Source organism: Osmerus mordax, chromosome 14 (genome assembly GCF_038355195.1).
Source record: "Osmerus mordax isolate fOsmMor3 chromosome 14, fOsmMor3.pri, whole genome shotgun sequence".
Taxonomy (NCBI): domain Eukaryota; kingdom Metazoa; phylum Chordata; class Actinopteri; order Osmeriformes; family Osmeridae; genus Osmerus; species Osmerus mordax.
In genome coordinates, this window is record NC_090063.1 from 12,462,817 (window position 1) to 12,476,835 (window position 14,019).

The window sequence follows — 14,019 nt, forward strand, 5'->3', positions numbered from 1 at the left end:
CTGGCACAGTACTGTACAGTATACATGTGGAGAGGGCTGCATACCGGTGTGGACTGGTTTTGAGTGTCTTCCGTGAGAGCAAAGTGTTGTTAGGCAAACTAATGCTAGCTCATCTCGTCCAGACTTTTGTGTTTATGAGGGGCGGTGTGTGTCAGTGAGTGTGCGTGTGGATGTGTGTGTGTGTGTGTTAACAAGCTTGGCCCACTTGGAGAGAGAGAGAGAGAGTGGCGATCTGCATGTGCTGGCAGGTACTCTGCTGTGTTTAAAATCTGGTAATACCCTGAAGCAGCTGCTTGTGTACAGATGTATCTGCATAGCTATTTCCTGCCCTGAGGAGTGGTTCGCACCAGAGCCTTGACACCAGATACATTAGCAGCTAGCTAAACAGTTCCCCTGAAAATGCATAGGGTAGGCTGTCTTGGTTAAAGAAGGATAGAGCTCTGGGATCAAGTCAGAAAGCATTCTCTTACACCCACATATCATCGTCCACTATAAGAAAAGTACTATAGACTGTGCATTACAAAGTGTGTGCCAAGGAGCCGCACCATGAAAAGTTCAGGTCCTAAACGGTCTCCTCCTCTAGTCTGCTCCTTATAAAGAATAAACACACCAGCTACCCTGGACCCAGTTCAAACATCTTGGCTACCCCTTCTCTAATGGCAATACATCTCCCTGCGTTCCCGAGAGCCAGCGGGCCCTAAAAGGATGAGTCTGTCCAGCTGTGGGTTAGTCAGGGTGCCAAGGCGCCAGCCTTAAGGTTGCTGCATCACTGCCTTCCCTTGAAGGTGAGGGAAGAGAGAGCCTCATAAGAAAGCTTTTTGTGAACCAACTCCTTCCAACACTCTTAACCATGTATGACATATTTCTACTAAAAACTTTTTTTCATAGAAATAGAGCCCTATTGGCAGACATTATTGGCCAATAATTTCACTCAGTGACATGGTCAATAAGGAATTACCTGTACGGTACAGAGAACAAAACTGAGAAAGGTGTGTCTGTGTGTGCAGGCACACACGTGTTTGTTGACTTGATGTGTGTTTCCCTCAAAGCCATCCATGTGTGAACCGTATTGAGCCAGGAACCCACACACCTACCCAGCTGGAGCTCAGTCAGAGGGCTCTGAACCACACCTGGCTCAGATGAACCCACTAGGAATCCCAAACGTTGGCCGGACAAACAGAGGCGATTGTCAAGATAATTAAAGCCCTTGTGTCCAGTTCCTGTAGCTCGACCCCTAATTATAGACAGAGCCTCAAGCTAACAAGCCTGAGAAAGTTCAGCTATTATCCATTAAGCCAATAGAAAGTCCTGGAAAGCTATTTATGGCTGCCTTGTTTCTGCACGTGAAAAACACTAAAATAGAGTTTTACACACCGTACTATTCCAAGCTACCTCCAGTATCATCAAATAGCAGTTATAGATAGTTGTAGCTCCCAAGCACTGTTGGAGCCCTCAGTCAACACTAACCTTTCACCTGTTTCACTCTCTGCCTCACCTCTATAGTTAATTATTAAACCTACTCAAGAGAAGGCTAACGTGAAGATTAATGGGCAAGGGTTCGCGTTGGTTAAAACCACAGAGGAATTTGCCAAAAGGCCATGACACCAGATAGCCCTCCCCTGCCCATGGCCGTGATGATGATATTGCTCTGGCTGGTTCTCAATCTGGCGTAATTATAGCCCAAACTTTCCTTACAGTGTGGATAGCATTTCAAAACCCCAGAATGTGTTCAGCATTTACAGCTGATGCTAAAATAGCAAAGCGTCCCTACACCTGTTATATTGTGTTACTTTGCTTTACAGTATACAGTATACAGATATATTTAAATATTTAACTGGGATGCTCTTTAAATCTATAGCAGAAGACTGAGATGAGGTGTACCACAGAGCAAAACTTTATAAACTATTCATACTGAACTGTGTGAAACAATCACACTGTTAATCTTCATACCGTGCATATCCATTGAACTACTTATATTAGAGATAAGGTCAAATATTAAAAACCATGACCATGTCCATTATGCTTGTACTCAAAAACCACAGGATTGTCACTCTAGAAATGCAACCTGTGGATAGTTATGAAATCCAAGAGGTGAGGTTCATATGACATCTGACTAAAAGTGAATTTCTCGAGAATATAAATACACACGGAGCCCTACTGAAATCCAAAGCGCTGTAAGCAGAGAATCCCAGGAGAAGGAGGAAGTGTAAGGAATGGATCTGGATAAAAAGCAGAAGACCTTATTGGCCAGTGATGATAAGTCAGGACAAAAAATAAACATTTGAAAATAGAGACACTTAATATTTCCCTTACGTTGAAGGGAGGGTAGAATTAAACAGGTTCATCATAATAACAGTAATGTGTTCATTTAGCAGACACTTTTATCCAAAGCAACATACCGAGGGGGATTTTTCTGTCCCACTAACCTGCAAAGCAATCAAATTAGGCAACAACAGCTCTACCATTATAAACAAATATATGATAGACAAGATTTACACAAGATAAAACATTATTACCTTGAATACATTTCTATAAAACCAGGGATATACTGAATTGTTTGCTGTGAATAGCTTTTAAAGGATAGAGGCTGGCAAATGGTGTCACTTCAAACACAAGGACAGATAGGAGCACTTTCAACAATGACATTGAAAAGAACTTTTGTCCAGGGACAATAAAGTTGATAGCTGTATTCATTGTCCAATAGGTGACCCTTTCACTCTTAACACACCCATGTCCCCTGTCTGGCCTATGTACCCTTTGACCCCTTCTAGCCTTCTTTTAGCCTGCCACCCCTGTGCAGCGGAGCGAAAAGAGACGAGGGGCTCTGCTGTCAGTTATGGCCAACTGCCCTAAGTCCTTGTGATGCAAACACTTGGAGTCTGACAGATAGCAGGAAGATTCAATCTAAAATAGTCCTTAAAAGAGAAGACTTGAAGTCTGTGGAAATGCCTGCAGGCAACTGAATCCTGAGTAATGTGACACTTAAGTCTGCGAGCACAAAGTTCAGAAGATTAGAGGGAGGTTCTTACCGTTATCCTCCACAGTGAAGTAGAAGATATCACTTGTGGCGTTGCTCCCATCCAGGAGCACATAGCAGATCTTCATTTCGTCAATATCAGCTGATGACATGAAAGGGTGGAAAGAATGAGAGAGTTAGAGCATCTCTGAGTTCTTTAAAGCATCAGAGAGGATTAGCACACTTTTCTTTGAGACTTAGTTACAACCCTCTGCCTTGACAATTAATCATATACAAAGACAAAAGAATACACCTTGCACCTTACGAAAATCGTGTTGGATGATTCAAACAAATACACCTCACTGTATGTCATCATTGTGTGTGTTTTTTTTACAGTAGCGTCGAAGATTACCTTGTGAGAAGACTTTGATGCTGTCATTTCCGAGGGCGCTGTTCATGATGAAGCCATGCAGCGGGGCCTCTGACACTGTGTACTTCAGGACCTTGCGGGCGCTGTCTCTGTCCTCGGCCTTCAGGGCCTTGCTAGTGATCAGGAAACCCAAGTGGCCTGTGTGCAGGACCCTGAGCGAAGCGGCTGCTTTGTTAACAAGGATCTGCGGGACTCCGTTGTCCACCGTGTTGATGTGGATGGTCATCATCTGGGGTTTGCGTGTCTCGTAAACTGTGTCGGGGAAGACGTAGAAGTCGGAGTGCGTTCCGTCTGTGACAGTGAAGGAGAAGCTGTCCTCATTGGTTTCGGTGCTGTCGTGCTTGTAGGTGATGAGATTTTCATTCAGGTCCTGCTTGGTGAAGGAAGTGATTGGCTGCGTGTTGTTGTAGAGCAGTTGGCCATGCACCGGCACCTGAGTGATCACAAAGCGCAGCAGGTTGTCCGGGGTGTCGCGATCCTCGACGGTCAACTCAAACGGAGTGATGAGCTTGGTCTCTCCCTCCGCCACGATCAGCTGGCTGATGGTCAGGACGGGTTTCTTGTTGTCCACGTCCGTGATGGACACTCGGAAGGTGCGGAACACAGGGTTGTAGCCGTCCGTCACCTCAAACTCAAAGCTGTCCATCTTCATCTCGTCATCTGAGGTGTGGATGTAGTAGACCTTGTTGCCGGCGAGCTGCAGCTGAGTGAATGTGGAAATGGGAACGCCTGGATAGTCGGTGCACTCCAAATGACCTCGGCTAGGGGCGCGTGTGATGCTAAAGCTTAGGAACTCATCAGGGCTGTTGATATCAGTGGTGCTTAGCAGGTCAGTGGTAAGGGTCACTTTGCCTCCTTCTTTCAGGGTGACACCTTTGTTGATGACATCTGGGAAGACCATGTCGATACTTCCAATGTTGATATAAAAGTAACGGTCAATAAGAGGGTTGATCCCATCTGTGACGTCGAATTTCAGCAGGTCACGGACTCCTTCTTGGCCCGTGTGGACGTATTGGATGAGCTGTTTGTCGATGTCGTCTTGAGTGAAGTTCATTTCGATGGTGATGTTTCCAAGGACATCCCCATGCTTGGTGATGCGTTGAAGGTAGCCTTGGCCAGGGCCATAGCGCACAACATACGTCAGCTCTTTATCCTCAGAATCCAGATCAGTGGCTTTTAAAACGTTGTTATTGATTATTTTGGTTTCTCCAATCTCCACCTCTAATCCGTCGTTTATAGCCATTCTGGGTGTCTCGTCGTCAACGGGAATGACCATGATGAGAACCTTTTTCTCTACGGTGTGTTTCCCATCGGAGAGCCTTACCACAAAACTGTCCTCTTTGGTCTCTGAGTCATCGTGTTCGTAGACGATGTTGGACGCCTCCTTGATCTGGTCCAGGGAAAACTTGGTCACAGGGACAGTGCCCGTACCGAGCTGCTGGACAACACTGCCATGCTTGGGGTTTGTGATGATCTCAAAGTCCAGGTCGTCAAGCGGAATGTCCGCATCGGCTGCGTTCAGGATGGGCGTGTCGATGACCAGACTCATGCCCTCCATGACCACAAACTCACGGACGAAAATCTCCGGTTTCTCGTCATTGGCTGGGATGATGACGATGGGGAAGAAGTGGCGTTCGGAGAAATTGATGCCGTCCGAACAGCGGAAGGTGAATCGGTCTTCCACAGGCTCCACCCCCTTGTGGATGCTCTGGACATAGTAGATGTGTCCAAGACCGATATCTTTGATGCTGAAGGCGGTGATGGCGGTCCCCGACCTGGACTTCTCTGACCCTGGGGCTGGGGAGATGTTCTCCACGTAGCCCGACGTCGACTGAACGATGATGGTGCAGAGGATGTCATTGTTATCCGTGTCGATGTCCTCTGCCTGAATGTGCTGTGGCGTGATGACGTTCTTCTCCCCTTCCAAGACCACAAACTGCCCCCCCACGCTGACTATGGGTGGGATGCTGTCCATTGGGAGGATGGTAACTTGAACCCGGACACCTTGGACCTTGTTGCCCCCGACGACCCACTCATCCGACATATCAGAGATGGTGAGGTTGAAGGAGTCGTGCTCTTTGATAGGTCCGACTTCCCCGCTCGTGTGTGCGTACACAACCACTCCATTGATGATGTCCTGTTGCGTGAACCTCTCCGAAGGGGCTCCGTTGACCAGGATCTCGCCGAGTTTGGGGGGCTCCTCTACGATGAAGGTGAGCATGAGGTCGTCCGTGTCTTCATCCCGTCCCTGGATGACGTTGCTGGTAATCTCCGTCGCCCCGTTCTCCAGCACGTCGATGTGCGCTCCGAGCAGCCCAGCTGGGAGCATGATGGTGGGGGTTTCGTCATCCACGGGGCTGATGGAGATCTTGATGATGATGGGCACCTCGTGGAATCCATCGCTGCAGTCCACCTTGATGATGTCACTGAGGGATTCTTCTCCGCTGTGGATGTAGGCCAGACGGCCATTTTCAACATCCTCCAGATTGAATGTCTCCCTGTTGGACATGTCTATCCCTAAATACTGCAGCTGTCCAAAGCGGGGAATCAGAGTCACAGTGAACAGGATATTTTCATCATCTGTATCCTTGTCCGTGGCGAACAGCTCCTTCCTAGTGATGATGTATGTGCTTCTCTCCAAGACAGTAAAACCTGTGTTGGTTATAAGAGGGGGTTTGTTGTCCACTGGCTGTAAGAAAATTGTGAATAGTCCATCTACTGAATTACCAGCAGTGTCCTCCACAATGAATGTAAACTGAGCAACTTTTGGAGTGATGCCCAGTTCTTGATCTGGGGGTTTGTAAGCCACTTTATGGTGGTTGACCTGAGCTTGTGTGAACTCAGTGATGACTGTGCCAGGGTTGTCAGTCAGAACAATGTCTCCCAGGAGGGTTGGGTTGTTGTCATCTGTGTCAGTGGGAGACTTGATGATTGTGTACCTTAGATCCCTGTCATCTGAATCAAGGTCGGTGTAACGCAAAAACGTCTTGCTGAAGTATGTCAGTTCATACTCCTTCACTGTCATGTGAAGTGTGGTGCCTGCGTAGAGCTCTGGGGGGATGTCATCCACCGGTTGGATTTTGATGGTGAACGAGTGCTCCCCTGACTGGTTAGGGGGGTCGTTGTCATCTTGTACACGGAAGATTAACTGGTCGATCACAATGGTGGTACTGTGGGGTCCGATGTGGCGATAGAAGAGCTTACCGTCCATGATGTCTTGCTGAAACCACTCTACCACCACCTGTTCAAACATCTCATCTGTCTCACTGAACTTCCAGGCTGAGGGGTCCGAGGGCGGCTCCACTTGTCTGAGAAGCATCTCTCCCACCGTGGAATAGGGGGCCTCTAAAACAAACTTGATGGTAGAGTCCTCTGAATCAATGTCTGTGGCACTTAGAATAAACGGGGAGAGCTGCATGATTTCGTTCTTAAAAAGCACCAGGCCAGTGTTAGCGTTGATGATAGGGGGTTCGTCATCTGTAGGGGCGATGGTGATGGGGAACAGAAACTCCACCTCGTTTTTACCGTCAGTCATTCTGAAAATGATGTTGTCGCTGTAGGTGTCGCTGCCGTCGTGTTGGTACACCACGATGCCGGCATCTAAATCAGCAGGCGTGAAGAATTTCCTGCGAGAGCCCAGCACCGTCAGCTCGCCATGTTTCAATCCGTCGACGACTGTTATTTTCACATCGTCCAGGTTATCCTCGTCACTGATCTCTAGGTTTTGAGAGCTGGACAGAGCCCGGGATTGGCCCTCAAACAAAAGCTGTCCTGTGTTTTTGGTTGCTACGGGTGCCAAGGTATTCATTGGCTTCACCACAATCATAAAAGCAAAAGTGTCAGAGACTGCACCCTCCGTATCTACAATTTCAAACTCCAGCTGAAAAATCCTCTCTTCGTTTGAGTCCTCTGAGGGGGGCTTATAGGCTATTTTCAGATCTTTAATGTCTCTCTGATAAAAAGAAGTGATAGGCAAATTCTGATCGTCTGTGCTGATTAGGTAGCCCTGCTGATAGCCTAAAGGTGAAGTTATGTTAAAGATTAAATTATCTGGATCTGATTCAACATCCTCGGCAGCCAGCATATCGCTTGTAATAGCTGTCATCACAAACTGATCAATCTCCATCATCATCATAGCTACAAAGCTAGGCTTGGGAGAAGTGTTTTCTGTGCCCTCTTTGATTCGAATCATAATCTGGAAATGCTCCTGCAAGATAGTGTTGCCCTCATTGTCCTGTAGCTCTGCCATCATAGGAATAAAGTCTCTGTTAGGTGAGTTGGTGGTGGCTGTGTGCTTGTAGCGAATGCCTTGCTTAAGAAACTCATCACAGTCTACCATCTGGCCATTGATGGAATTACTCAAAAGGGTGCCATACCTGGGGAGACCTCCTGCGCCGACCAGAGTTGTGACCTTACACTTAGTGACCCCGTCCTCAAAGGAGAACTCAAGGCCCTTTTTGTCAATAGGGTTGCTGGTGCTGTGAAGCTTGTCCACTACGAGGGGTATGTTGCGGGTGAGGATCTCCAGCTGCTGGAAGACCACCTCCACCTCCAGCATGAAGGGGATGACCACTGTGTCCGTGTGGGAGTCGTAGCGCAACTGAAGCTTCACGCGGTCCTTGCTGGGACTCCGAGAACCAAAGTGAGTGTATTTCACCTCCTCAGGCCCGAACGAACAGGGAAACTTCTTAGGACTTAGCATTCCTGGTTTCTGGGCCAGTGGGTCATTGTCCAGAACAGTGATGTGGCAGCGGTCGCCGGGCTGCACATCAGTGACCAGGTCATTAACAGGGTCCAAATACACAGACCTCCCAAAGGGAACCCTGATTCCGTTGTTGGCTACAATGATGTCATCGGCGTTAGGTCCAGTTTGGTGTTTATAGAGAAAAGCAGCGTCAAAGGGCTCTGCATCCACTGAGGCAAAGCAAAAGCCTACAGTAAAAACCACTGAGAGGCATTTCAAGAGTGCCTGAGCTCTACAAAGTCTTGTCCTTTGCAGACAACCAGCCATATCCAGTGCTAGTTGCCCGGCAACTATTTTGCAAAATGGCACAAATAAATATTTCAAGTAGTCTCCCCAGAAGAAAAACAAAAATTGAGAGAAAGAATGAGAAGAACTCTTCTGTGACTCTGGATTCTTTCCTCTCCCTTTGTGTTCACACACACTCACCCAGGACAAGTGTAGACAGTCCTGTGGGGCTGTGCAGGTAATACTGAAACAGTAGACAGTAAGACCTAGACCCCTCCCACTGGCCACTCAGACAGCATGCCTCCTGCCCCCACAGCTAATTTAAGAAAGCACATTGGACGGCCTCTTAAACTATGCCTGCCTATCCCCTCCCAGCTTCCCTATTATGCGCCCTGTCATAAACTACCTAACCCACTCTCCCCTTTCTCTTAGTAATCTTTGTGCAACAACAGAAAAGAAAGCTGTGCCTTTGATTCAAAATCTTGAAACAAATACAAATACTTCAGATAAAGAACTGCACACACGTGTTTGTTTCAGAAAAGTCTACATGTTTTAGGATAGAGTTACTGTTACATGAATTTCATTTGATTAGGTTTTGTTTACTTTCCCTTCAAGGACATTGCAGACACTGCTAATGTTACTCACATGATGTGTAAAAGTTTTTGACATGAATATACAATTAGTATAGCCTTTCGTTTGTGGATTTGCTATTTTAGTATAAGGCATTGTATATAGACATTGACGGCTTTACAGCATAGATTTAGTTGATTTTATTCATTAAAATAAAGATATTTTAAACAGGATCTTTGCAAGCAGGATGGTATGGAATGCTGACGATGGTGCCCTCTAATGGATAACATGGTGAATAAGATAAGCTTTCTATGAACCACATTTTCAATATTACCCAAAACAAAATACCAAGGCAATGAGGCAACCACACTGTTTTAAATAGTATTAGATATATTGATATGCACATATGGACATATTTATCAATATGACCGGGAAGCCCAGTGGCCAACACACAGGAACATTTATCACATTACATCAGGGTTTCAAAACGATCCTATGTGCCAGGTCCCACTATCTGCCCCTTTGCTTTTCAGCTGCTTTGAAGTGAGCTCTGTGCCATGAGGTACCATAAGAGACGGCGCTGGTAATTTCACAGAGCGGTTCACAGGAACAGAGGAGTCTTTCAAAGTGCTTGATGGGGTCGGTGCTAATGAACCGTGAACCCTCTCTCTTATCATATTCCCATCAGCGAGTCTCCTGGCCCAAGGTCAAGCCTGACATCTCTCATACCAGTTCTCCAACACAAGCCGGAGTACAGGGGCATCCTGTTGGTACAGAGCAGTAGCAACGTCTCCATAGCCCTGCCATTACAGCTGTCATTTCAGCTGCAGGTTGTTCAGCAGCTATTCTCTAAAGGTTATACAGTATTTAGCTATTTATTTTATGGGATCATTTATTCGACTTTAAGGAATTGTTGGACACTTTGACTACCTCTCTCATATGGATGTCCTGTATTTAATCATGGACACTTCATTGATACACAGGGGTTTTTTTACATCTCATGGTAGAAATGATCACGTAAATAAAATGTATCAAATTAACTAACTAACACTGGGCCTTGTCAGCGGCCAGACTTTCATTCATGGGTAACCACCCAGTGACCTGCCGGACATGGTCCTGCAAAGGTTTACAGCCTGTTCACGGAGGTAGTGCCCTTTAAGGTCACGTCACCGGGACGTCTCGGCACTGGAGACTCCTTCGGTCACACACAGTGCGCCCGACACCTGGCATCAGTTGGAAGGACAGGTGGGGACCCCCTCCCCAATCCCCCACCCCCCTTTGCCTTTTAACACAACAATTCTGTCGCAGAAAGACTGCAGAAAATGCCTCTACTGAGAGAATGACTGTTCACTCATAAAGCATTAACAGTTCTATAGTTCTTCTTGTGCAGGATGTGGCGTCAATTTCAGTGACCTATAGTACCAAACTTGGTAGGCCGTGGTAGTGCATTAATAAACCCATGATGACCTTTTCTATAAATTATTCCTAGAAAGTCCAAATATATCCCTTGCGGTGGGCTGTCACTGGGTTTCAGATCAGATTTACACCCACACAGGATGGAAATCCCCTCTGGACAAGATGTAAATGTGCTCATCCGATGATGAGACACATGATCTAGGCATCCATGATTCAAGCGGTAGCCATCTTGTCAGCAGCTAACAGCAATGCCAATTTGTCAACAAATTTATATTAATGTTGTTGTGAAGCCGGGAATATTTGAACCGTTATTGGTAGACAGTATGAGAGATGCTTCTAGTGACACAGCATGACACATAACAAATTGAGCAGTCAAAATTTGTATGCAGTGAGAATGTGAGAATGCATATTGGGTATGGTGCACAAGGTCACACCAAGATAAAAATACTTAGTGGCCTTTTATGTAACACCGTTTGAGAAAGACGACATGCTAAAGATGCTCGAAGTGCTTTTTTATTTTTGATACACACAAGACACCTTTTCTGCCTACAAAAATATGTTTATTTAGAGCACGTAGTTCCTGGACAACATTAATATGCGTAATGTTTTCAGTAACTGTACATTCCACTCAATGTCTCATTCAACAGTCATCCTCAACATCCAGTCACCCTATTTAATACTGTAGGTCATCCCCAGGAATACAGTACATCACTGTAGCAGTTGTCATTTTATCACTTTCTGATGAAGTGCCCATAATCTACAAATCTCTTTAATGCACAGGGGAACTATTGTGCATAAATCCTTTGTATCAAGGGGGGATATTTATAAGGATGGCACTGAACAAGGCCTGGAGTGAGGAGCGGGAGATGGGCGTGAACCTGATGCCCTCGATAGCCCCGGTAAAAATAAAAGGCCTCTGTGTTTACTGGAGATGATGATGCACTTCAGACAACACCGCGTGGCACTTAGCAACCTACTTGTGACGAGCTTCGCTTAGCATGGATCAAATACCCAGGATGCCACGGGGCGCTGGGAAGTTCAGCACTCGTCTTTTCATTTCAGCCCTTAAATAAGTCGGGTCCCTCCTCGTCCTACTGGTTAGGAATAAAGCGGGGGCATGTGCGAAAGGTTGTATCTATAGAAACAAACCAACCAAGCGTTTTATACTACAGATAAACACTTGAATATTCCCCTCCCCCTTTTTCTAGGGTTCATATGCATTATGCTGCCTCTGAGATCTCCACTGATAAACCATACATTCATTTATTAACCTTTAAGCTATATTATATATTAACATGTTGTAGTAACAAGCATTTGTTTTGATGGTTATCCTTTCCTCTGATTCTAGAACACATTAACAAAAAATAGCCATAAAAGGAATACAGGACACATAGGTGAACAGATTTTAGGTTGGAACTGTTAGCCTGCCCATTTCCTTTCTCTAGCTCTCAGGCTGGCATTAGCTTGACTGTATCCATGGCATGGCAGAGTTCTGTGAGGTTTCCCTTCCGTCGGGAGACGCTGTTAATTATGGCCCAGCGTAAACAGAGACTGAGGTTGGGTAGAGGCCAGGGCATTCAGGTTCCACTACCCAGTTTCCTCTCCTCGTCCTGGGGACTAGCTCATGATGACAGCAGGTCTTAATGACCCATGATAAATGGAGAACAAAGACCGAATGGATTCAACCCCATCTCACTGGAAGAGAGTGGGACGCACTCTTGCCTTTGACAACATTTGTTCATTTCATCAAAGTGATTTGACATTGAGATGGAATCTCACATGGCATGGCTTTCAAAAAAGAAAATTGCAGTTGTTTAGTTTCTCTAAAAGGAAATGATCAAGATGTAAGAGTTCACTGATGAAGTTTTGTTGAATGTAAATATGATACAAAATATGAACAAGTGTCGTTTTGGAATCATCACAGACTGTACACAGGCCACACAAAATAGTGAAGGTTATCATCCCTATCCGAGCCTCCCGAAATCTTAACTTTGTAACTGAGCGAGACTTGTGACATGTCTTTTACAGCACCTTAGTAAAACATTGATTAATGACAAATATTTTTATAATAATGGAATATAGTTATGCATTTATTTAAGCAGGTCACCTCAAATCTAACACCTCTAATTATTTGTCATAACATGGGAATCTTTTTATTTTTTATATGTTTATGGGCATTCACAATGCAAAATGATAATGCACTATATAATTTTGTGGTCAGGTCCTGCAGTAATCGGCAGTATTCAACATGTTCAAACTGAGTATACACAAATGAGTTGTGGTGGTGATCATTCCTGGCATTCTTAACATGTCCGTAACGTTTATCACTCTTGAACATCTCATAACCCTGCATCCTACACAAAGTGATGTTGATATATGGCCAAGTCCAGCTGTGCAGGGCAGTTGTGAATGTGCATCCATGTCAGTTTTAAATGAGCAAGTGTGTGTGTAGTTGTTTCTATGGAAAACAGTCACTTTACTTGACAGTCACACATGCTGCATCAAAGCCACCTTGCTAACGGACGACAAATTATCATGTCAATACTCTCGTCACTAACTGTGCTAGAATCTCAACATTTTTGTATTCAAGTGAGCACACCTGTCAGGACGGATGACAAGGCAATGGTACACATTCAGCACTTGCCCATACGTTCCTTTTCTTTCATGCAGCGACTGTGTTAGAGAACCTATAGAACCCATTTCTGTGGGTTTACAGTACGGATCTTAGTGCACTTGCAGTGGAGAATTTGGAAACTACTTGTGAAGTACTGTATACTCCCCCATACAAAACTATTTCAACACTTAAACACACTCCACTACTGACAACTGAGTGAGGGGAACAGATCAGCGCGGTCCAAATGAGATGGGCAGGGATGATTCCTGAGCTGGATTCATGCAGCTGTCCGTGCAAAGTCCATGTCTACTTGCACAAATTGTTCTGTAGTGTGTAGCGTCATACTGTATGTGCATATAGGAAGGAAAGCTATAGGAAAGCTATACATTAAGCTATAAACATTGTTGATGAAAATGAATTAAATGTAAAAAAGAGGATCCCTAAACTCTCGCCACTTTGAGTCATATTTCGAATCTAATCACCTGACAGCCTCCTCTCCTCCTCAGAATAACTCCCAGAAAAGGAGGCCCCCACTTTCTATCCGCTAGCTCTCACACTCGCCCTCGCCGCTAGCATCCCAATCATCCACCCGCTGGAAATATACACAGAATATAAATAGGGGATACCAAGAATCTAAGACATTTGGATCTGGTTCAGAGGGACCTGGGAGGAGGCTAGTATTTTGCCTCTCTTGGCATATTGGTGCTGGGCATCCATGACTGTGGTCAGGCCTCCAGAACAGGAGTGTACATTCTAGTGCCTGTGCTGCCGTCAGTGCCCTGACCGCAGAACCTACAGAGAATTTCAGATTTTTAATGGTGGAAAGCATCCAGCTGATGGGGGGACTTATCTGGTCTTATCACTTGTGCCCAAGGAGAACAGGAGCCCTAGAAACAGGCTGGATATAGCATCTGGACCATGCCCAAACACTGGGCCATTACTGTAGATACTGCATGTCATATAGCATTGGGATTTAACATTGTATAATATAATTATTCACTAGTGTTAACGTTGTTGGAATGCTTTCTTTAAGATCTGGACCTGGAAACAAGGGGTCACATATT

At 45.5% G+C, this 14,019-nt stretch overlaps 1 protein-coding gene across 3 annotated transcripts in view; it reads right to left on the minus strand.

The window, feature by feature from the left end:
- Positions 1–8,397, minus strand: part of frem3 (Fras1 related extracellular matrix 3) — a 34,402-nt gene extending 26,005 nt beyond the window's left edge. For all 3 annotated transcript variants that reach the window (XM_067250813.1, XM_067250812.1, XM_067250811.1), the window contains exons 1-2: positions 3,369–8,397; positions 3,030–3,119 (exon numbers count right to left, since the gene is read on the minus strand). In XM_067250813.1, coding sequence (XP_067106914.1) covers positions 3,030–3,119; positions 3,369–8,397 — 5,119 coding nt within the window. The remainder of the gene's footprint in view (positions 1–3,029; positions 3,120–3,368) is intronic.
- Positions 8,398–14,019: the final 5,622 nt, after the last annotated feature.